Source organism: Priapulus caudatus, unplaced genomic scaffold, assembly GCF_000485595.1.
Source record: "Priapulus caudatus unplaced genomic scaffold, Priapulus_caudatus-5.0.1 Scaffold244, whole genome shotgun sequence".
NCBI classification, from domain to species: Eukaryota; Metazoa; Priapulida; class Priapulimorpha; order Priapulimorphida; family Priapulidae; genus Priapulus; species Priapulus caudatus.
Window position 1 is genome coordinate 241,144 of NW_014577305.1, and position 25,011 is coordinate 266,154.

Consider the following 25,011-nt stretch of genomic DNA (forward strand, 5'->3'; position numbering starts at 1 on the left):
AGCCAGTCAACTCAATATTATAGAGGCGTGCATATATGGAATGATGCTACCGCGCGACAAATTAAAGAAAATTCATTTTTCAACATTCTAAATTAGAATAGCTAAAAAATTGCTTCTCTAAAATATCAGAACGGTGGTGATCGCAGCAGGTAACTCAATTGCTGACATGTATACTATCGTAATCCCATACCCATAAATAGAGATTTCGATTTACACGGTCAACGAATGCTTAAATCAAATCTATACTCGCAATATCAAGCCGTGTACGAGAATATACAGACTAATTTTGCCATTTGTCGTATCACTGATTTGTCATTATCTATTGGCATTGTATTTTGATTTTGTATTGTATCTCCGTGTATTCTTGTATTTAGTGTATTATTGTACTTTGTATTGTAAATGGTATTGTATTATTACACTCACTGCTATTGTTATTTCGAATTAATTCGAAATCTTTACTGTAGAACGTTATACATGTAATGCAGCTAGGCTATCAGTCTTTATACATATTTTTGCTAGTTTTAGGGGAGTGGCAGTCTCAGAGAATGAATCTCTCGAGACTATTCACGCACTCCCGGCTGCTCTCGAATTATTATTTCTACAACTTGATTGATTGAATGTATAAATGTAAATTGCTGATGAACAGGCCAAATAAAATAATTCTTAAAAAAACAAAAAACAAGTTGAACTTGTCACATCAATGGTCTTTGGAAGCTGAGCGAGTATAGTATTCATACACTGCAGTTTTCTATGGTTATCTAACAAACATCAGAACAGGCAGTGTTCGTGGGATGTAGCGCGCATGGCGTAAAATGTTGTTGTGTATCTTCAAGCTAAAGTAGGCGTCAATCTAATTATTAATAGCTTCAAGTAAAAAGGTAAAGTAGAGACGGAAGAGACAGTGCGTGTGAAATATCAGTCTCCGATCGCTAATAGTTTGTTGCTACGGTAACCACTACACTGACAGTGAGTCATTGTGTCACTGTTAGTGAATAGTGTGTCACTCAGCGTGAGAATTTGTTAATTCTGTAAGCGCTGTTATTTCTCATGGCGGTGGCTATCTAATAAGCTCAAAATCCCTATTTATCTACTATCTGGCTATCCCTACTCACTAGTAGTAGTAGTAGTAGTAGTACTAGTACTTAGTACTACTACTAGTACTAGTACTACTACTAGTACTAGTACTACTACTAGTACTACTACTACTAGTACTAGACCAATAAATTGTGCCCTAAAAAAGTTTATATTCTAATGTTATTTTAGGGCCCAATACCCTTCCATAGACAAAACCTGTGAATTCTGTCGTGCAAAATGCACGACAACCTTTTCACTATTTACAGCTGTGTTCCATAGAAAATCAAAGAAATACCTAAAGCCGTCGCTTTATTAACATCTTACCTACATTACAATACACTTGTCATGCAGTATTCTCCTCTTTAATCACGTTTATTTTATTAAAACATCACGACATAAAAATCACGCAAACTTAGCTACACACAAAACTGCCAATCTTGCATTTGAATTTTGAACCGCACCGGACAGCGTCACAGCGATGATTTCATTGGCCGGTGAGAAATGTCGTTGTGCGGTTCAATGCAAGATTGGCAGTTTTGTGTGTAGCGAAGTTTGCATGATTTTTATGTCGTGATGTTTTAATAAAATAAACGTGATTAAAGAGGAGAATACTGCATGACAAGTGTTTTGTAATGTAGGTAAGATGTTAATAAAGCGACGGCTTTAGGTATTTCTTTGATTTTCTATGTAACACGGCCGTAAATAGGGAAAAGGTTGTCGTGCATTTTGCACGACAGAATTCACAGGTTTTGTCTATGGAAGGGTATTGGGCCCTAAAATAACATCAGAATATAAACAATTTATTGGTCTATACTACTACTAGTACTACTAGTACTACTGCTACTAGTACTAGTAGTAAGTAGTACTAGTAGTAGTACTACTACTAGTACTAGTAGTAAGTAGTACTACTAGTACTACTGCTACTAGTACTAGTAGTAAGTAGTACTAGTAGTAGTACTACTACTAGTACTAGTAGTACCGGTACAGTACTACTGCTGCCAGGGTCTATGTCTCCCTGGGTACTGCCGGACCAGGGTTAGAGCTTTAAAAAAAACACTCGCCAAACTGGGCGAGTGAGTCAATAAGTTATCTCGCCCGAATAGAATCGATCTGTACTCGCCCAAATTTTAAAATAAAAAATTATTGTCAAACAATAGTGGAAAAACACAAAAAACACCATTGATTTAAACTACACATTTAATTCATTGATCACATTATAAGTAGGGTACCTCGGTACCCGTCACAACAAAGTTACAAATTTACAAAAATACAAAAGGGCCAATCGAGAGGCCCTTTTTTTCATCCAAGTCGCACAACCACTGAAAGTCCCTAAATGGTCTCCCGTTCTTGGCCAATGCATGGGCATTCCTGAACAAAATTTTGAGCTCAGAATGCTGCGTGTGAAGAAGATCGACCGCGACATTAGCAGGGGCTTTTTCCAGATTCTGTACAGCCTTTACAGGATCAGAAGCACATGCGTGTGCCTCAGACAGCTCATGGTATAGGCTATAGGATATTGATTCTCGCTTATAATTGTTACAGCCGTCAATAAAGGTGCTGCTTCGCTTAATCAGTCCTCGACTTTTTAGGGTGCCGATGTGCTCCACACACCAAGCACACTTCATCCCCTCTGTTGTGTTTTGTTCCTCGTACACTGTCCACAGAAGGCTGTGAGTTCAAACCCCGGCCGGGGCAGTGAATTTTCTCAAGGTGTAAAAACCTGGCTCTCAACATTGGAGACTGTGAATCTCCCGTGGCTCGGATGACCACGTAAAATGGCGGTCCCGTCTCCAGTAATACTAAGGCCAATGGGGATGTAAAAGAACCACTGAGGGCGCAAAAAAACTCTGGCTGTGAGCCTGTGACCACCCTCAGTGCCTTTCGGCTAAAAGGCTAAACTACCTGGCTTTACCCAAGCTAGGTCACACCCCATGGCTAGCTATAGCCCATTGCCTCGATGCCAAATTTGGATACTGCAACGTACTACAACAGAAACAGAAACCACGGTCTCCCAACTGTCCATTTTTCATGTAAACTACTAATGACATCTACCACGGCATGTACACAATGGATGTGGCGTGATAACATCGCTAGAACTGTTTTTCACCAATCCAATGTTTGGATAAAAAAATGTAAGGATCCATTATTTGATTAAAGCTTTAGGCAATTATTTTTACTCGCCAACACGGGCGAGTCAGTTTTAGCTTTGACTCGCCCGATATTATTTTCACTGGTATGTACCGGCAGTACCCAGGGAGACATAGACCCTATCAGCACTACTACTAGGCCTACTAGTTCAGTAACATGCTTCTAAACAGAGGAATTGCTCCGACCTGTGATTGGAGGATAAAAATAGATCCCACCCACTAATTAATTAGGCTAATCGCGCTTCAATAGACCCAAAATTCACAGAGATTAAGGCTAAGACATGTGTCTATAACAGCTAGAATTTATAGAAATGTAACTCAAATCGTTCGCTCGATATGATAGTTAGTACACGTTCCTACCGGTCATAGCATAATAGCGTATGCGGCGGGAGTGGGCGGGGTCTATTTTTATCCTCCAATCACAGGTCGGAGCAATTCCTCTGTTTAGACGCATGTGTTCAGTATGACAGTAGCTGCTCGACTTCAACTTGTAAGTTGTAACTCACTAACTGTAAGTTGTATGACTATGACTGAGATAATCTCAGGTTGTTCACAGTTCAGATTCTGCTAAGCAAAGGTTACTGCGAGTGTGATCTACAATACTGACACTGTGGCTGTAGGTCGTATATATGAATTATATCATGGCGTAGTGAACCTGCAAGTGAGAGAGTTATGTTTCCGATATGATCCGATATCCTATTCAGATGATCTTTGCTGTCACTTTTGCAGAAGATGTTCAGGAGTTGTTTGTGCCTAAATAACGTTGCAATATGTGTTGCAGAGTAAATTGTGATGGATTATGATGATGATGAGGAAGCACCCAGCTATTGGGAACAGGATGATGCCGATGATGCAGAAGCAACGTTGCCTGAACCAGAGGAGGTAGGTAATCATTAAACGTAATGGTGGTGTGACCTCGATTGCCACACTCAACAGGTTTGGACTTTTTATCCTACACCTTCACCACTTCAGTTTTAAAGATTATCGCTAGGGTTAGGGTGAGGGTTAAGGTTAGGGTTAGGGGTTAGGGTTAGGGTTTGATCGGCAATTTTTACGAAGTATTTTGAGTGGTGGTCCCTAGCGGTAATTTTTGAAACTAAAGTGGTGAAGGTGTAGGATAAAAAGTCCTTACCCACTCAACAACACCTGCATGGGTACATAAACCCTTGAGCCGTCTGTATATAAGTTCGAACATTCAGAGCATGCTCTTTTCCAGCAGGCATACTTATTTGGCTTATTCCTCGTCGTTCGATAAACGACCAAGAACCCCATTAACTAGCAAGTGGCAAAGAATTCTAGGCTGTATTTCTCAATGGCACTGGCGACACTTTACCACTAATATGAAAATTCCTGACAGGGGTAGAAATTAACTTTTGAACACGGGAGTCCAACGGACTCTCTACCCTCAAAAAGAGGTAGTCTGCAGCAAAATGACGGAGTCCGCAGTCTGAAGTTCAAAATTAAAGATATTAACAATAACGTATGTGCTTATTTTGAAGATTCATGCGGTGGCATGTCTGCCCAATTGCCTTTGGACAGCTGAAAAAATACGGTACTTCGGCGAGGCCGTGCTCTGTTCAGAACAAACTAGTTATAGTAAGGCAGAATTTTCAGGGAGTCACACTGACTCCTGCGTATGTCAAATCAGGGAGTCCGATAGTAAATCAGGGAGTATTTGACTCCGGACTCGCATTAATTTCACACCCTGCCTGATTTAGGTGTCTTACCTATGGGCATATGGTTGTAGTATTAGAGATGGCATGTCTTAGATTGTTCCACACAAAATATTATTATATGCATGTGTTCTATGAATATTTTTGTTATACATATAGCATACTTGATAACTATATCGACACTCTAAATTCACTTTTCTTTGCAGTCACCTGTTGAGTCGGACCACGAACCGGAAGAGGTTGATAATCAGTCTATTCAGGCAGAATGTTTGGAATTGTTTGGAAGCAAAGATTTTATCATGGAACCGGGTATATCACCATTTTTACAAAGGTACAAACACACACAACACATATCAGCACTGATCATCACCCATCATACAGACACGTGCGCACAGGCACGCACTCTCTCTTTCTCTCTCGCTATCTCTCTCTCTCTTTCTCTCTCTCTCTATCTCTCTCTCTCTCTCTCTCTCTCTCTCTCTCTCTCTCTCACGCACGCACGCACGCACTCTCTCTATCTCTTGCACACACAGACACGCACACATGCACGTACGCATGCACGTACGCATGCACGTACGCATTCACACACACACACACACACACACACACACACACACACACACACAGACACATGTGGACAAATGGATGGATGATCACACATACACCATTTTGTATCATCAAACTCGTCATTATTGGTATCAATGTCGTCGTCATCGATAAATGTTCATAACAATCTATCATAAAGCCTAAAAAAATACGTTTGTTTTCGCTAACCAGACTGAGTCCATTTTAAACCGCCGAATCGAAACATTTTATTGTAATCGGCTGCAAAAAAAAAAATTTTAATTAAAAAAATCCCAGCGTGATATCGATCGGTGAATTCATTGATTTGACTTTGAAGTCATTATATGGGCTGTTATAAGTATGAAACAAGTATTTGTATACAAGTATAAGTTAGAATACCAAAAAAAAAAGATAAAAAAACAGTTTTGCTTGCCTACCGTGTCCAATTTTTTTCAGCTTGTTAGCGGAAACAAACATCTTTTATTTTTTTGCCTAATCAGTTTTGGGTCTAGTTAACAATTTACTGCTTAGTGTTATGTAAGCATGCACTGTGTGCGCATTTTGCCATTATTACACACCTTGCCATAAATACACATTCTGTACATATTCATGAGCGTCACTGATTTATATTTTGATGGACTATAAAATCATATAGCACAGAGACACAGATTTACCAAAAGCGATATTCTGATCCCGTGATGAGAAGTATTTATACTGAAAGTAATTCCCTGCTTAGTTTGTAACATTTTTCATGTGATTGAAAAAAAAATTCAGGTACGTTTACCCTTGCCTCTCTGGAACATGCCTACCAAAAACTATCAGGCTAAGACCTCTATTCTGCTGCTTACCTGTTGGGTTGTCCTGGAGGCTGGTATGATTTTTTTGTCAAGCAACACGGAGCTTCTGACTGTTGATAGCATTGGTGTGTTGCTGTTGCAGGTACTTTCAGGCTGGAGGCGGGCCAGAGCCTGTCGTACAACTGCTGTCGGACAACTACAGCGCCATTGCACAGCTTGCAAATTTGTTGGCGGAGTGGCTTATCATGATAGGTACCTTAGCTGTTGCTGTTCTCTCTTGTTTCAAGTCCAGTCAGGTGCCAGGTCTCTAGATGAAAATAAACGAGCAGTTAAATTCAGTGTGTAGGCAATATAAATGTGTCTGCATTCACTACATATACATGCGTTTTATAAAATGAAGACATGTCTAGTTGAGACCACTGACACATACTATTGCACAGGTGTGAATATTTCGGAGGTGCAGAAAATTGTTGAGGATCACATGAAGAAAATGATCATACGGAACTTTGACCAAAAGAAAGCCGATTCTATTTTCACGGAGGAGGGACAGGTATGTCATTTGTTTCATGACTGTTCTGACCTACTGTCTACAATTATTTAAACGTTTTTCAGTTGCAAAGGTGAATGTATTTCTAGAGCATACATGATGAGTTTTTTTTTTTATAGACACCAACGTGGCTAACTGAAATGATTGAATATCCCGAATGGAGATCTCTGTTCTATCAATTAGCTGAAGTTTACCCTGACTGCCTGATGTTAAACTTCACTGTCAAGGTAAGATGTGGTATCTATTGTAAAAGTTATTTTATTAAATTAATTTATTTATATGCAAAAGTACCCCATAGCAGAGCATTTTCATTAGTAATGTTACTTGTTTTGCTTCCTGGTCACTAGTATATTTTATTGCTTCTAAACCCTTGGCCATATTCCAATTCTGTAATCTGTGGTAGCCTAAACCATCGGGTTGATAACCATAGGGTTATGGTTAAAGTTAGTAGAAAAGTTAGGTAACCATAGCGCTAACCCACATATGCTAGATCTCTTGGGCCACCATGATAAACTATATCTGCTCATATCCTATACAATTCAGTATTAAGTCATGTACCAAATCTGTGTGATGTTGTATACTGACATTTATTAGTGCTTGCCTCGTTTCTTTTACACAGCTGATCTCAGATGCAGGCTTTCAGGATGAGATCAAGAGTGTATCGACTGTTTGCCAGCAGATTGAAGTCTTTTCTAGAGTGCTGAAGACATCTGTCTGTAGCTTTCTGGAGAAGGGCGAGGAACACATGAAGGAACATCTCCCAGAGTTCACGGTGTGAATAGAATAAGAGCATAATGCTAAACAGATGTGCGGCTCACGAAAAACTCCTAATATAGTTTATATACTAAAGCAAAAATTGTATGTATAGTATTTGCTGCTGAAGGACACAAAAGAAGCGAGTGTTTCTAATCAAAGTGTTGAGGAAAGTTACAGTTGTAGAACCTTAGCCAACAATGCATTTCCCCAAGTTAAATTGTGTATATATTATAGAACCGTAATTAGTGAATGTACCAGTTGACCATGGAGTTTAGCAAAATTGTGAGGAGAAAATATCTATGACTCAAATTATTATTTAAATTTTACAATTACATAAAACATGACTAGTATGTTTTACATGCAGTGGTCAAACCAAGTTTTCCCATCGTAATGCGATCACTTTTCTCTCACAGAACATGGTTTGCCACGGGGAGCATACATACCTTTACACGCAGGCTCTGCTTAGTATTCTTGCACAGGAGAGTAAAGGTGGATCTCACTTGAAACGTCTCTGCCAGGAAATCAACAAGTGTGCTACTGAGAAGTATGTAAACAATAACACCGATTATAAAATCTTGTCTTTTTCTTTACCTCAGAAGAAGCATTTATGGAGCATGTATTAAGATGACGAAATTATAATTTCGTTCATTCAGCTATAACATATAACTTTACTATTTCATGCTGTACAATCCGTTGAGAATGTGATAGAGTAAGCAATATGTGTGGTGTTCACTGTGTGACTTGCCTGCAGGGGCCATGACGTTACGCCGGTCACTCTCGCTCTCAGTGGCTCGGCATCCTATCCTCGGGCATGTGGGGCCCTGTCTGCGATGCTGTCTAAAAATGCTCTCAATCCCGCTGATGTCACAGTGGTGAGTAACGATCTTATTTGTTATTGCTAATTTATTGATTAAAACTTTTGGCTATCGAGCAGAATCACAGGTAGTTGTTCAGGTAGTGTGAATGACTGTGAAAATGCAAAGAGCTTGTGTTATGTTAACTGATATTCACTGCCGGTGTATGTTCAGGCACTTCAGATTGAAGCTTACATTAACTTATATAAATTTATTTACATGCAAATAGAGTTCTGACAGATGTAGTCATCAGTTTATGTCAATTCTAGTTTATGAGGTTATGGGGCAATTACTGTAACCATGCCAGTGTATCAAATAATGGCACGAAATTAGCACCGGCCCACCGGCATATGCCGGCAAATTATTTGGAGGGCCAGTAATTTTGGCAAAACACCGGCCCCCACACAGGTGGTTTCAGCCATGTTAGCGAGTACCTACATTTTTAGCTCACATTGACATCGTGAAGATGAGCTATTGCCATGGGGTGTCCTCCATCGTACGTCCGTCCGTCCGTCAACATTTGGTTACGGTCAACGATAACTTGAGAACCGTTTGACCCACATGGTTAAAATTGCATACAGTTGTTACTCCTATGGGAGAGATGTGAACGTCCTATTTTGGAGCACGCCAGTTGACCTACTTTCGAGCCACGCCCACTTTTTGGCAAAAATGGAAATGGCCATAAGTCAGTCCACGTTCAACGGATTTTGCTCATTTTTGGTATGTGAATGAATAAGGACTGGCCCCAAAACATATCACAGGGGTTTTGATATTTCTTAAAAATTATGCAAATTAGGTAGATTTTGGCAGTTTCACAATGCATTTCACTGTCTGCCTACGGTCACCGATAACTCAAGAACCGTTTGACCCACATGTTTCAAATTGCATACAGTTGTTACTCATATGGGAAGGATTTGAACATCCTATTTTGGAGCACGCCAGTGGACCTACTTTCGAGCCACGCCGACTTTTGGCAAAAATGAAAATGGCCAGCTAGATTCATTCGATTTTGTTAAATTTACCTACCTACCTACCTAATCATACCTACGTATAATATTGTGTTTTAGATTCTTTGTTACAATAATTTGACTGGAATAGTTTATTGAGCACTTTTATTTGCGCGATAATCGAAAACCAAAATGGCGATCATTTAGGCGTAGCGCTATCTCATGCCCAGATTTCAGACTTTCAGATCTGAAACATATATTTTCGCATCAGAACTAACCTTGAAACAAAACAGTGAAATTTCTATTAGTATAAAACGGGGAGTAAGGACATTTGATTACATTTTGGTCTGTCATAAATGAAACACTTACCAAATTTTAAATATCATCTCCCTCTTCTATCACACCTAAGGTGAGCTATAGTGTCATTAACACTTTCATTAGTTATAGCATTAACGAGCAAATAGCCTACAATGCTGTTTTACCTGAAGGATATCACGCCATAATTTATCAACATCTTACACATTTGGAATCGAGAATGCAAGCGTAAAACATGACGATGGCATAAACACTTCGGACATCATTCACGATCTGTATTATAGTCTGTTCAACAGCTACTACGCGATGCTGCACACTACAACATTTTCCGGACAAGCAAGAGTCAGTGAAACAGACTACAGTCGTATCTTTGTGAATTTGTGAGGGCTGGTCAAAAACTGCTGTTACTAGCCCTCTGGGCCAGTGCAAAAAATCTTAATTTCATGGCCTGCAAATACTTGTAAAAATAGTTTACAATTAATTTTATAGTTCTGTTGCTGAGCTAGTGGTTCCAATGTATTTTATTATTGACCAAGTATGGTAATGATGATTTGCCTATATATCTTTTAGCTGTTCAAGATGTACAGTAGCAATGACCCACCACCTGTAGATCTTATCCGCACCCCTCAGCTTATTGGTAAGTTTCTCAATTATTTTGCAATTGGTGCTGCTTCGCTTTATTTGATTGCAAGGTCACCTTGAACTCTGCTATCCTGAGGGCACTTTGCATTCTGTTTATAAAGCAAGGTGTAATTGTGTTTGTTTTCTGTAAGTGCCAGACACCATGTTACACACTGTGTCATTTTTTAATTAATGGATTATTTACTATCTAGAAAGATATCACAAAGTTAAAATTTCCATGGGCAAATGAGTGAGGAATCTTCTATGGCGATTGAAATGGTGAGCTATGTTGATCCTTGGTTGTTATGTTATTGCAGAGTTGCTGACTGAGGCCTTATTCTGTCCAAACTCACGTGTTAATCCAGACCACAAATCCAAGTACATCTACTTGTTAGCATATAGTGCCAGCGTACATGAAACTCACAAAAAGGTCTGTCTCCTTATTTCGTTTCTGCATTTCTCAAAATATACATTGCTGGGCACCGATTCACACAATCTTCACGTAAATGTAAATATATATACATGCACACGTTGGTCGCATGAACAACATCTGAAGGAGAAGCAGTTAATAGTGTTCTCAGGAGAATCTTGATGAGGTTATTTAAATTGAGATTCTTAGGAGTCGGCACTGTTATATTATAAGATCTCTTGTAACCTTTTATCAGTCAGTGCAGTAAGGCTTCCCTACCGATGTAGACAGTAAGAAGGTTTTTCATCATCAAGTTTTTGCCTTCTAATGTAGGGAGTGCGAAAGTCGATCAACAGGGACGAGCTAAAGCAAACTTCGCAGGCGATAGAGAAAGTCAGTGGGATTATATTCGAGAACAAGAGTTGCAGCGACCTGATATGCGAAGTTGCAACACTGTACCAATGTATCAGGTTAGTACTAGCACTAGCTCAAGTCTTATTAATTTTACAGCACACATCTGTTTAATATGCCTTCATTATCAACCAGGTTCCTATTTATTAGTTACTTTGTGTACTAAAACGAGTGGTTATGCCCTGTTTCACCAGAGCATGTATTCCAAAGATTTCACATGGTTCCACTGGGTTCTTCTTGCAGCATTGCTAAGAATTACATACTTTCATGATGATCACTGTTATTGCCAGTTAAGTCTTCTCAGCCAGTGAATGTTACTCTGTATTTACGCAGGTTTCCTGTGGTAGGAATGGGAGTCATCCGGTGGGTGGAGCATGCGGTAAACGACCCTAGCTATTTCCAACACAACATTGACCACACGCCTTTACATATTGCCCTGCTGGATGAGGTAAATTTTGTATGAAGACCAGCTGCTATAATTATTAAGTCGGCTGCGAGAGTAGAGAGCGTTAGACCATTTTGTGTTTAATGTATTAGACTATTTTATTATTTATAGCTATTATTATGTAAGATTTTTAATATAACCGTAAATTGTATATATGTGTTTTATAAATGTATTTTATGTTTATTATATTAGAATAGCTTGTTATGTATGGCTGTTTATGAAACAACATAACACTGTCATGCTACAAACCTATTACAGGTGAGTACCTGCCATCCGATGTTGCATCCAAGAATTCTAGAGCTTCTAATATCCCTCTTTGAATCAGAATTCAAGGAACTAGATGTACTTGTACAGGTTAGTGCCTCTGCTAAACAGCATATGTAACCTCACTTGTTTTCTAGTCTGATTACATAGTATAACCTTTGTTATTGCTTATGATTAGTATTAAAGAATTGCTAATGTCATAACATACTATTATTACCCCCGCCAGGGGCGTGGCGGAGGTTATGTTTTCACCGGCGAATGTTTTAGTGTTGGTTTGTGTGTTTGTGAACATGCACGTTTCAGTTCACTTCCGCTAGGTGCGCTGGCTGTAGACTTACAAACACGCAAACACAGGCTAAGGGGCAACCACAGTCCTCCTCCACCTGCACGCTCGCACTAATCCGGATCCAATTAATTATTAAATTAATTAATTTTCCCACTTAATTAATTAATTAATTAATAAAAAAATCCACATTGAGAGAATTCAGCTGCCTTGGCGGAGGTCTGTGCTCTCCCCGAGTGCTCTAGTTGCTATTGTTATTGTAATTATTATATTTAAGTTTTCATTCTTTAGTGGTTGTTGAATATGATTCTTTATATTTACTTCTCTATGTGTGTGGATTAATTAAAATAAAAACAATGTATAATATTGCTTGCATGTGTGCGTGCGTGCATGCATGCCTGTGTGCAAATATCTGCAATGTCCATTAATTGAAAATTCCATTCTTGTAGTTGGAGCTGAAAAAGGTCATTCTAGACCGCACGGTGCACCTTTTGAGTCGTGGCTTTGTCATACCTGTAATCAACTATCTGAAGCAGTGTTGGGAGGTGAAAGACACTGACGTCTCTCTCATTCGTCACTTTGTGTCTGAGGTGAGTGCAGCTCTGGGCAAATTGCTTTTCTTGGAAATGGAGATAATACTTACAGGCACCTTCACTGAAGCATATGTATCGACTAATTTATCCTAGTGTGAACATATCATAAGTCATAGATTAACTTATTTAAAAAAATTCAATTTCACCTACGTTCTGTAGTAATAGCAGTATGCATCTAGTGCAGGGGTAGAAATTAACTTTTGAACCTGGGAGTCCAGCGGACTCCGTCCGCAGCAAAATGAGGGAGTCCGCAGTCTGAGGTTTAAAATTAAAGATATTAACAATAACGCATGTGCTTATTTTTAAGATTCATGCAGTTGCACGTCTGCCAAATTTTCTTTGGACATTAGCTGAAAAAATACGGTAATTCCGCGAGGCCGTGCTCCGGAACGAACTAGTTTGTATGGCAGAATTTTCAGGGAGCCGCACGGACTCCTGCATATGTCAAATCAGGGAGTCTGACAGTAAATCAGGGAGTATTTGACTCCGGACTCCTGTTAATTTCGCACCCTGTAGTGTATTGTCAGGATGTATGTGCATGATGCTCAGGTAATCTTAATAATAGGTTACCAATTAACAATTATGTTCTATTGTAATTCTACTTCAGTGTTTTCAGTACAGAAATATAAGGCGCATTCAGACGGCCGTTTTTGGCCTGAGCCTAATGAGGCTCACGCCAAATTTGGCTCGAGCTGAGCGTTCACACGGACGGTTTTTCGGGGCCGTGCCGAGTTAGCACGAGCCAATTTGGTCTCATCGAAAACGTCTGACCAGGCCCGAGCCAAATTTTAGCACCAGCTAAATTGGTAGAGCGGTAGAGCGGTAGATGCCGCGAGTGTCGAACGTGTACTTCAACGAAATAAAGTCCAAAACAGTATAAAAAATTCGAAAAATTTGATCAGGATGCATGTTTTCAAGATTGATAATTGAACTCGGAACAGATGTAAACACTGAATCGTACATAACGCCATCTCGCGACATACTGCCAAAGTATGAACTGCCAAGTATTTGAATTTGACAGACAGTATATTCACTTGCGTACGTGTGAACGCTCCGACTCAAACCGGCCCGAGCCAAATTTTGTCCATTTAGCTCGAGCCAAACCATTACCGTGTGAATGCGGTAATAGAAACTGGAGTCGGTTGGAGTCTGTGCACAATGTGATAGCATACATTGTATGACTATCAGAAGTTGTAAGTCATAATGTATGATTAACTTCCCTATTAATCTAGTCACCTGTGGTATTGTGCTTTTGCAGGTGCTCGATGTAATAGCCCCGCCCTTCACCTTGGAGTTTGTTCAGCTTTTCCTTCCTCTCATCGAGAATGAAAACATCACCGGCTCTATACGTACAGAAAATGAGCATGATCCTGTATCAGAGTTTATTGGTGAGTGTCGGCGAATGTGATGCTGTAACTATGGGGATGAGAGAGCTACGAAATCCTGTATTATGTGCTTATGTTGTGACTTTCCGGTTGTATTTAAATTGAGTGTAAAGTATACACACAAAATACTCTATAATCTATTCTCTTTCTATGCTATACTATATTATACTATATACTCTACTCTCTATATATATTATACTATACTGTATACTCTATTGTATATATGCATAATACTATATGCCATACTCTACCCTCTATGCTAAACTCTTAGTGAAAAGCAGTTTATATAAGATATTTTTCAATAGATTTGCTGCTTCACATCTAGAATGTGTACATCTGTAAATCATTCGATTTCATTTCAAACCTTCGTAATGGAGTTATTTTTGATAAATTGTTCTCTATATGGATGTTAAATTTATGTTCACCGGGATGTAATATTTCTATTGCAGCTCATTGTCGGCAGACCTTCGATGACCTCTGACACTACCATGAGGAACTCTAAGAAAATGGTAGTTTGGCCACAGCTCACATACGTGGTTCTACGTCTATCAATACTCCTATATTTGATATCTCATTAGTTATGTTGGAGAATTTATGCTAAACCATACTATTTAACAAGGCAACTGTCTTGCTTTGGATATTCAGCCAGTTTAAGTGTCATGTTTTGAGTAACGATTTGTGTGCTGTTTAAAGCAATGTAATAACGGTTTTGTGAACATGCCAAAAACTTCAATACAATGATCACCGTACTTCACTCTCTGGAAATATGAGAGAATAATTGTCATTTAATAGCAGGATCATTCTAATGTAATGTCAGAAACCATGTATTGTCTAGCGTGTTGTCATAATATTTTCATGTTATATTTTGTGTTTAGAGAAATACCAGAATGGAATTCTTGTAATCATTGATTTAAATGCCCAATCATTTGTATATATATTGTCATTAAATATGCATATATCGATTAAAATGAACAAATCATTATGTAAATTCTAATGAAATATTGGGGTTTTTTATTACGTTTTTGTTCTGCATTGGAATAAATGACATAATTAAGACAACATTATAATGGAGTTTGTGTTACCCAGCAATATTGTGTGATATTAGAAACGTTACTCCTATATTATTATAGAGCAAGTTTGTTACACCCAGATGCACTGCCTTGTCACTACAACATCCTTTGTAAGGGACACTGGCAAGTATAAGAACCATACATAAAATTGCATGGTGGTGGCATCCATAGAACTAAAAATAGATTTCTAGTTCTATGGTGGCACCCCATGAACAGTGAACCATTGAACCTGTGTGAACCAAGGTGAGTTTACGCAGAGAACAGAACATATCTTGCTCTCAGAGTTTACTGATTTTACTTGTGGCATACTGCTGAACTATTGTTATATTACTTGGTATTTCCCAACAAACCTTATTTGTACATATTCCCTGTTCCTATTAAATCATAAATTCTCCGATAGGTGGCGTTGTTGCACAACAAACTGCGGCAAGGTTCGAGTTGTTTCATTTCGCTGCAAATCACGGAATGTAATTTAATTTAAGTAAAAAAGTTATACTTGTCGTAATATCACATATGTCTCTGTGGTTTTGAGTACCTTTTGTTAGCGTTTGAAGGTTTGTAAGATTTAGCGTTTATTGAGTCGTGCACCCGCGTCGGCAAACACTGAAACTGAAGTAAACCTGCACGACTCCCTATGAATATGATATCAGGGCCCAAGGATATCACTAATACTAATAGTAATAGTAATACACTATCACTCAGTATCACTCAGTATCAGTATCGCTCATAGCACAGGCCCTTGGAGGCTCAAGTTTCAAGAAGAGTATAAGAGCGAAGCCGCTTCGCTCTTATAAGTTATACTCTTCTTGAAACTTGAGTCTCCAAGGGCCTGTGCTCATAGGGTCTATCATCTATGTCCTCCAGGCAGGCCTCGAATTAAATTAATAAGCGACGAGAGGGGCAGGGCAATTTTTTGGGGGCATGTGAGAAATTGCCTTGAATTTTCTCTAAAGTGGATGGCAGGATGAGCACCGAGGCAATTTTAAAAGGCAGTGGCTGGAGGTACGCCAGGCGTATCTTAATGTCTCGAGGCTACGGGTACGCCAGTCCATTCGCTTTCATACTTAACGAGACAAAGATGGCGGCGGTCGCGCCAGATTTCGAAATAACGCCTTGGGAAATAAATTCACGATTTGAGAGTTTAGATGAGCAAGAACCCTAACCCTAACCCTAAACCTAACCCTAACCATAACCCTAAACCTAACCCTAACCCTAATCCTAAAAAAGGGGCTTGAACGACCGACGGCTGGCGTACCTCCAGCCACTGCGATTTTAAAAGGCATCAAGGCAACTCACAATTTGAGAAGGGCACCAAGGCACTTTTGTAAAATAAAGGAAAACTCATAGTCATAACAAATTAATACATCAACATCGTCTTGCTTTTAATGTACAAAATAGTAGGCCCAGTTTAACATAATTTACTGCACTTAGCAAGCTACACACCGTACAGATCACAGCTGGCCATTCTTGTGCGAGCGTCGTTTCCCGCGCTTTAAATCGCGCGCGGGCCGAGTCCACGTGTAATATTTAAATATTCGTGTTTTACCACGGGCATACACAGGCGCACGTTTTATCGATCGTCCACTGGCAGCGGTTGGCAGCAAGCCACGTTATTGTTTTTGCCAAAGGGTAGACTGGTATCCGGCCTCACGCTCTGCTAGATAATGTACACGCTCTGCGACAAACAGTGCGGCCGCGAACCAGTCTAGCCAGAGGCACCGACGGCAATTACAGAAAAGGGCAAGGCAGGTCACTGCCGTCGGTCGGGTTGGATTTTCAGGGGCAGTACGGCGATTGATATAGGGTTAATTCGAGCCCTGCCCCCAGGGTACTGCCGGAACGTATGCTGGGTACGGTCCGGTATACCGGAGCGTACCCTGGTAACTAATCTGATAGGGTTAGGGAGTAGGCGTAGGCGACTCCCTAGACTCGTTAGTGGAGTAGGCGCGGGGTACGGTCCGGCATATTAGATAGTACCAGGGTACATTCTGGCAGTACCCTGGGGGACATAGACCCTCTCAGCATCAGTATCAGTATCAGACTCGGTCGACGGTCACAGCCACACAGGCATTTGGAACTTTCAATAATAAAATGGTGGTAAATAAACACGAAATGTATTTACTAATAAAGTCTTAAAGCCGCAATATGCGCATCCAAACGCTAATTTCTCCATAACTAGACTAGCAAATACTTTGTGTCATGCATAATCATACTACCATATGACAAAATAAACTCTAGTTCTTCCCATTTCACTGCACGTTGTCTTATAAAAGGTATTTTAAAATACCTCCAATGTTGTTCAAATTCTTCGATGTTGTTGACACGTTTGCGTTGCTCTGCCAAGCAACCGTACAGCGGGTGCAACCTGTAGCAACATGTGACGTCACCTAACCGATTCGGGGCTAAATTGTTTGGCAAACAATTCGGCGTTGGCGCCAGATTGCCAGATTTTGCACCTCTTTCTTGTGGGTTTTAAGCAAACGCGCAGTGAAATGGGAGGAACTAAAGTTTATTTTGTCATAAGGTATGCATGACACAAAGTATTTGCTAGTCTAGTACTGGAGAAATTAGCGTTTGGATGCGCATATTGCAGCTTTAATGGTTCTCTACTCCATTTCGCCTATTATTACCGATAATTTCCTGTAAAAACCACCCCGGCCAGATCAGTGAATTTTCTCAAGGTGTAAAAACCTGGCTCTCAACATTGGAGACTGTGAATCTCCCGTGGCTCGGATGACCACGTAAAATGGCGGTCCCGTCTCCAGTAATACTGAGGTCAATGGGGACGTAAAAGAACCGCTGAGGGCGCAAAAAAAAACTCTGGCTGTGACCACCCTCAGGGTCTTTCGGCTAAAAGGCTAAACTACCTGGCTTTACCCAAGCTAGGTCACACACCGCATGGCTAGCTATAGCCCGTTGCCTCGATGCCAAATTTGGATACTACAACGTACTGAAACAGAAACAGAAAATGCAGTTCAAATGCTCTTCTGCAACACACTAGTAGGTACTGACACTACTGAAGTGAAGTAGTGAAGTACACCACACGGACTCCGCTGTGCGCATCCATTGAAACAACCCAAACAACAAACTTATTATTATTATCAGGAGTGAATAATAATATATTATTATTATTCACTCCTGATATTATTAAAATATTAACTCTATAATTTCGTTGTTTGTGCACAGCGGCGCACGCGTGCGGTGTACCTGTGTGTTGTAGAGGAGCATTTGAATGGCAATCTAAGGAAATTATCGCTAATAATACTGCGAAAGATAGTACAGTCAGAGAAACAAGACGTTGGAGTTTGGTAGTAAATACATTTCGTGTTTGTTTACCACCATTTTATTATTGAAACGTTCCAAGTGCCTGTGCAGTGTGCACCCAATATCCAGGTTTACATACTTCACATTTATTATTTTATCTGCCATAGAAATAATTCATACTAGGCAATTCTAGTCGTTATATCCTCTCTGGTCTCTCTATGTATTTCCTACAGTTCACCATGCTCATCAGTGAGTGTACTATAATTCCAATAACGCAATCCAGGCGGTAGCAGGTTAACAAGCTAAGTTTGGTGTAGTACCGTAGTAAGGCTGAAGAACTTTATTAGGCCATGAGAATGGAAGTTTTAGATTTGCGTCCACCGCCTGCATGCTCCAAAACCTCCAGCCGAAAAAGTTCATTATTGAAAAAAAAAAATCATTATTTACATAAAAAAAAGCTCTCCATCACAAAAATTCAAGTTCCAAATCATCAAACAGCGATAAAAGGCTAGAATTATGCATAATACATACTAGTATGCGCATGCAGTTACCGTCAACAAGCTTCAATCTTGGAGTGATCAAAATCTCTCTCGTTCGTTCAGCTCACTAGAAGTAAATAATGAATAATGAAAAAAAATCCTCATGCCATTTGAAAAATGTTCGGACGCAAATCTAAAACTTTTATTCTCATGGCCTTAGTCTAATTATAAGTGGTCATTAGTCACATCTAACATCACTGATAGTGAGAGAGCATGATAATGCAAATGGTAGCGCAAATTTGCCACTGGTGTAAAAGTAGCCACATGTACTGTTGTTACACACAATTTTAACATTTTACTTTTAGAATTGGCTGTCGTACTTTTAGAAACCGTTGCAGGGCGAAGCTTGGTTTTACCAATTTACCCCACTGCTCTGCCACAGGCAAACGTGAGGCCTATGCTGAGGCTAGTAGCAGACACAAGTTGTCGCAATTAAAGCATTTCTCTGTCCACCACTCGCGTCTCTATACTCGAAACGAATTCCCACACGGTATTGAAGTCGTGATCTGGACATCCGAATGAAACGACCTTATTTCCTCTTTCGTCCGCGCTCAGACGACGATGGGCAAGCACTCCGACTCGGACGTCGAGTATCGCAGGCGAAAAAGCCGCAAGAGCACGAAGAAGCGCAGGAGCCGATCGCGGTCGGCGAGCTCGAACGGCGACGACGCGGCGGCGCGCGGCAAGTCGAGCCGCGGCAAGCGCAGGTCGCGCCGGCGGTCGCGCAGCCGCAGCGCCGAGCGCTCGAGCAAGTCCAAGCGCAGGTCAAGCTCGAGCTCGCGAAGGTCGCGCGACCAACGGTCGAGGTCGTCGGAGCGGCGGTCAAGGTCGCACGACCGGCGGTCGAGGATGCGAGAGAGGAGGTCAAGGTCACGAGATCGACGATCGAGGTCGCGCGACCGGAGGTCACGGTCCCGAGAGCAGAGATCGAGGTCGTATGACAGGAGGTCGAGGTCTCGTGACCAGAGGTCGAGGTCCCGAGATCGAAGGTGGTTATCACAATGCTGAAGGAATAGGTGGATCAAAATGTTGTAGACTGCATGTGCACATTCACTGTTTCTACAACATATTGCTGGAAATTTCCTGACAAATATCAGATAGTGCCACAAAATCACGTTCGGTATATTTGAGATTAATGATTGTGTTGGCTGATCGGTGTAATTTTAAACTACCGTTGATTGTTATATGTAGAATACTGTAATATTTAATTATACTACATATTTATAGATCTCGAAGCAAAGAGAGACAGCGAAAAAATGTAGAAACAAAAAGTTCACATCGCGATGCCAGGAGTAGAAGCAGTAGTCCTGAGGATAAGGATTTGAATGAGGATAACGTAACAATGTCCAGGTTGGTACAAGCTATTGATTCCATATACTTAAACTGCTAGAACTAGTGATGCAACTTTTGCTAGTACAATACTATTGACTGGATCTATTATTATTGTTGATATTACAGAATTATTTTCTTGCATTATTTTGCAATTCGATAAAATTGATTGTTGAAAATTCAAGAATACTCATATAAATTTAGTATTTTTTCACTCTGTTTAGTTTAGTAATAGTGAATTTTGTTATTTAAATTTTATCTAGAGATCCTGCCTCAGAAATCTCAGGATTTGATGAGATGGTATGTATTTTAAACATGCAAGATTTCAGTAAATTTATCTCGTTCTATCAAACATGTAACAATGATGGCTTTGCAAGCATGTTGATTGATGAGTCAATGATGACTAGCAAACACTTCATTTACAAAAGATGAGTCTCTACTATGGTAATGTTTTTCAACATTTATATATTTTAATGAGTGAAACTTGTCATTCTCTTTACTGTCTCTATATTGTCTTTCATGATGATTGACTCATGGCTGTATATATCATTTCCTTTTAATTTAGACACGTGCTGAACAGAATAAAGTAAGAATGAAGCTGGCACTGCAGGCTGCAGGTAAGTGTAATATATATAAATATATATATAATTTATGGTAATGTCCATTCAGCCTCTTTTAAACCTGAATACAAGGACCTACAACAATTCAAGAATTTCCCCACTATTTTAGGCAATAAATTCAAACCTTGGTATTTTTACCACATGCATTGCACTGTACTATCATTATCTAGTCTTGTTCTAAAATTTTACTGTGATGGTGTGCTTTTGCAGTTGCCGCTGATGAAGCATTGAAAGGACGAATAGGGCCGCAGCCTTTGTCAGCAGAAGAGCAAATGAAGAGGCAAATGTCTATAGACGATATAAACAAATCTGATTTCACTCCTTCCACTTTTAAGTCGACTCGCTCTGACCAGGTGGGTTTACCTCATAGGATATGAGGAAGGTAGACACGATTCAAAGTGTGTGTGGTTGTGTGATTATCCTGCGTGCATGCATGTGGACGCGCATGGGCGTGTACGTAAATGCGTGCGTGCGTGCGTGCGTCACGCATGTGTGCGTGCGATTTAGTATGGGTAACTTAACATTGTGATGATGACCTTCCTCTATAAGCTAAGAGGGACGCATAAAATGCAGGGCTATGAGGTCGATATGGACAGGAAAATGAATATTTTATGTGTTAATTTAGGTTGTAAACTGAATAACATTAAATTGACTACGTCACGAATTTTCCATGGTAAAATTTGTAAAAAAAAAGGTCATTTTTTTACATTAAAAGTAAGAACTAACGATACTAAATATATCCTCAAACTCTCACCTGATAAAAATGTTTTTACGTTGGTTAAATTTGCAAAAATCTAGACGATTTGGTAATTTCTGTACCCCCCACTATTCCCCCAGTACTGTTCAGATACTGGCGTCTCTCTGTTTTTTACCGGCAAATTATGGCATATAAAGAAGGTATATAAGCATGAAAAGTAAACAGAAACACTAATTATATTTTCATACATTTTATTTTGTACAAATAACTCACAAATATACTACTTCATGGTGCTAGAAATTCGTGACGTAATCACTTTAAGCAGTTATTTTAAAGGTGAAAATGTGGCTTCGTAATGGTTGCTGTTACCTCATGTTCAAGCTGCTTTGCTCCTAGCCCCTAAACTCTTTATTACAAGTGACAATTTGTTATGGAATCTGAAGAACCACCAAGCAAAGCATCATTTTCTGAAAGAACACCCTGTGACTGCTTGACTCCTACACCTCACATTGATGATAATTTATAATACTTGATTTCAGAAGGTACAACCGACATCAATGGCTGGGCTTACAGGATCTAACAGTATGTCATCAGAGCATAGCCATGACAAGGCCATGTATGGATTAGGCTCATCCCAGTCTGTCATACAACCTCTGGCATCCACTTTGAGTAGTAACAAGATTGTTTACCAGGACACTGATAACATAGCCCATGAAAGCGTAAGTAATACATGAGTCTTTGAGCGTGATCGATCATAAGGGTTGCATATATTATTAGAATAATATAAAGAATCTACTTGGTCTATTCAGTTCAGTCAAGAACACTGTTATCTGTGTATAATTTTATGTTTTGTTTACATGTGTGTTCAGCTACATTGTCCACTAATTTTTAATATAATGCATGCATACGTTTATATATGTGTACTATCACTTGAAAATAAACTGAAAGAGGTTTGTTGTGGTATTTTAGTTGTATTCTAATATGGAGGAGAGAGAAGCTAGATGGCGCCAGCGATTGCTCCAGCTACGGCAACTGAAATTGAACGGGGTCATGCTGACTTGAATGCTACATGCAAACCTGTGGTATTGTTACGTGTGAATTTCTTGTTACTATAATTAATGATGTAAAACTGCATTAGAGAGAGCACTGTATATCTTCATTGACGTGATATTTATTTGAGATGAACGTTTGCTCTGCAATGCTTGTGTTTAGAGTGGCAAGGCGGGATTTGTAAAGAATATATACGTACTTACAAAGATTTCCAATCAGGAACGACCATAGGTAGAAGAGCTGGTACTGAAACAAAGCAAACTACAGTTATTTTATTTGAAAATCTCTTTCTTTCTGTTTGTCGCGTATTTGCTCTGTTTCACGAGGAAACTGATGGCCTTGGGAATCTTGTAATCTATATTGTGTAATGTGTAGTATAAGTGTTGTAGGTGGTGTTACGAGTATATGTTTTGATGATATAACAACAGAAGAAATTTGATAATGAAAGCATTTTAGGATCGTGTGATTGAAGTTCTGTTATGTTGTTATCATCATGGAATATATTTGGAGAATTCTCACATATAAACTTGTGGTTCATCTTTATCTTCCATCGGATCATTCATTGTCTGAGCTCTTGTGCATGAATAGGCTCACTTTTCCCATCCACACACTACAAACATGCCAGAAATATTCCTAATTCGATTTGAGTCAGATAATTTGCTAACTTCTCACTTCTGCACTCCTTTTGGCAAGAATTCTGTAACAGTGTTGATCAGAAAACTAGTAAACTGGTAACAGTTATGGCCAGGAATTTGACATATTAATTTGTTATTTGATTAGCACGTTAAGAACAGAGAAACGGGCGACATACAACATTAATTGTAAAATGAGAAACACCAAATTGGCAATTTCTCACCTGTGCCCTCAAATAACATACAATTTCTGTAGTATAATGTGTCACTTGTAACCTTGGTAATTTGACTACGTGATAATGCAATCTGGTAATGCATGCCGAGAAATTGGGTTTAGTGTTACAACTAGTTTATGAGGTTGCTGGCAAAGCAAAAACAATGACGTGAATCACCCAGCTTTTCCAAACATTGTATTTTCACTTGGCATTTTTACTATGTGTGTGTGTGCGCGCGCGTGTGTGCGTGCGTGCGTGCGTGTGTGCGTGTGTGTGTGCGTGCGTGCGTGCGCGTGTGTGTGTGTAGATGTTTTGTGCCCCTCTTATAATTTTTAACACGAGAAAGTAATCGTTTTGAACAGATACCAGACTTCGTCCACGTAGATAGGTGCACCTTGTTGTTGGAATGTTTCTGCTCCTGTACGTCTCGTACACAATTTATTACCACTTTCATTTGCACAAAAAAACGCTCTTTTTGCTCTCTTTACTTTTTTGAAGCACACGAAATGAGGATCACGATGGTAAATTGCCTCTCGTTCTGCCGCTGCAATTCCATGTAGGTTATCTCTGTGACCTTATCTATTAACACTATGTCTCACACTTACAACCTTGCTTGAGCGATTCTGTCAAAGAAGTGATCACAGTTGGGTGCATTAGAGAGCGCAGACTCACGTGTAGGCGTTCAATCTAGCCTCTGTTCGGTGTCCGACACGCTGAAGATTATTGTATAGATGATGTCATTGTCAACCGCATTTGACGAAAGTCTATACATCCATGTGTAATCATGTCTATTTTTGTCGTCGGCGTCGTCTTCGCTGCAGCAACATCATTATCAACATCATAATCACCAGCTATCACCAACAGCAGCAGAAGTAGCAGCAACAGCAGCAGCACCAGCACCAGCACCAGCAGCACCACCACCAGCAGCAGCAGCAGCAGCAGCAGCAGAATCAGTAGGCGTAATCTGTGGCAGCAATAGGGCCTACTGTAGCAGAGTAGGTGCAGAGCTGCAGTCGCAGTAAGATGCATGAGTGCTGTACGTCGCTCTGAATTTGCTCACGCTCAGAATATATTACAATGCTCTAAAAGCATCTTGAGTTATGAAAACACCTCGGTTGTCATCCATGGATCATGTAAAATCCAATCATCTGGCATCACGTGGGTGGGTGTAGTTGGCGTAATGTGATATCAGGCTATAAAACCAATCCATGCTAAAGTATTCGGATGTTCAGTAGCGCTGAAGGGGTCGTTGTCGTATCAGGTACTACAGATATGTACCCGAGGTACATATATGTATACACAAAGTGTACCAGACTTGTACTACAGAAGTGTAACCTAACCCTAACCCTAACACTAGCCCTAACCCTAACCCTAACCCTAAACATACCTTATATAAAAATATAAACATAATACTAAACAACCTAAAACTACCTCGGGTACATATCTGTAGTACCTGATACGACAACGACCCCATCTGCTTCAGTAGCTCAGTAGTGGTTTCAACAGATGT

The 25,011-nt window shown here is 39.9% G+C and overlaps 2 protein-coding genes across 6 annotated transcripts in view; both read left to right on the forward strand.

Moving 5' to 3' along the window:
- Positions 1-15,079, forward strand: part of LOC106807953 (negative elongation factor D-like) — a 15,459-nt gene extending 380 nt beyond the window's left edge. The window contains exons 1-17 of one of the 3 annotated variants that reach the window (XM_014810476.1): positions 769-878; positions 4,003-4,103; positions 5,101-5,225; positions 6,398-6,507; positions 6,696-6,805; positions 6,922-7,029; positions 7,422-7,574; positions 7,972-8,102; positions 8,310-8,430; positions 10,245-10,311; positions 10,613-10,725; positions 11,038-11,174; positions 11,449-11,563; positions 11,819-11,914; positions 12,557-12,697; positions 13,959-14,088; positions 14,535-15,079. In XM_014810476.1, the coding sequence (XP_014665962.1) occupies positions 4,014-4,103; positions 5,101-5,225; positions 6,398-6,507; positions 6,696-6,805; positions 6,922-7,029; positions 7,422-7,574; positions 7,972-8,102; positions 8,310-8,430; positions 10,245-10,311; positions 10,613-10,725; positions 11,038-11,174; positions 11,449-11,563; positions 11,819-11,914; positions 12,557-12,697; positions 13,959-14,088; positions 14,535-14,566 (1,779 nt within the window). In that variant the 5' untranslated portion in view covers positions 769-878; positions 4,003-4,013 and the 3' untranslated portion in view covers positions 14,567-15,079. Of the gene's footprint in view, positions 1-768; positions 879-4,002; positions 4,104-5,100; positions 5,226-6,397; positions 6,508-6,695; positions 6,806-6,921; positions 7,030-7,421; positions 7,575-7,971; positions 8,103-8,309; positions 8,431-10,244; positions 10,312-10,612; positions 10,726-11,037; positions 11,175-11,448; positions 11,564-11,818; positions 11,915-12,556; positions 12,698-13,958; positions 14,089-14,534 lie in introns of those variants that run through there. The other 2 variants (XM_014810478.1, XM_014810477.1) reach the window with 2 other exon arrangements.
- A 74-nt stretch (positions 15,080-15,153) lies between these two features.
- Positions 15,154-23,180, forward strand: LOC106807954 (serine/Arginine-related protein 53-like). 3 transcript variants are annotated; one of them, XM_014810479.1, is made up of 8 exons: positions 15,154-15,709; positions 19,514-19,947; positions 20,186-20,308; positions 20,551-20,587; positions 20,853-20,904; positions 21,118-21,260; positions 22,144-22,323; positions 22,574-23,180. In XM_014810479.1, exons 2-8 carry the CDS (start codon positions 19,520-19,522, stop codon positions 22,664-22,666), a joined length of 1,056 nt encoding a protein of 351 aa, XP_014665965.1. In that variant the 5' UTR covers positions 15,154-15,709; positions 19,514-19,519; the 3' UTR covers positions 22,667-23,180. The 3 variants fall into 3 exon arrangements, with proteins under 3 accessions (XP_014665965.1, XP_014665967.1, XP_014665966.1); XM_014810481.1 differs by having other exon boundaries at positions 22,147-22,323; XM_014810480.1 differs by having other exon boundaries at positions 15,154-15,622.
- The last annotated feature ends 1,831 nt before the right edge of the window (positions 23,181-25,011 follow it).

Excerpts from the sequence above, each read along its gene's own strand:
- LOC106807954 (XM_014810479.1), top strand. The coding sequence starts at position 19,520 with ATGGGCAAGCACTCCGACTCGGACGTCGAGTATCGCAGGCGAAAAAGC. Across the intron at positions 20,905-21,117 it reads GCTGGCACTGCAGGCTGCAG|TTGCCGCTGATGAAGCATTG; the intron begins GTAAGTGTAATA and ends GTGCTTTTGCAG. Across the intron at positions 22,324-22,573 it reads ATAACATAGCCCATGAAAGC|TTGTATTCTAATATGGAGGA; the intron begins GTAAGTAATACA and ends GTGGTATTTTAG.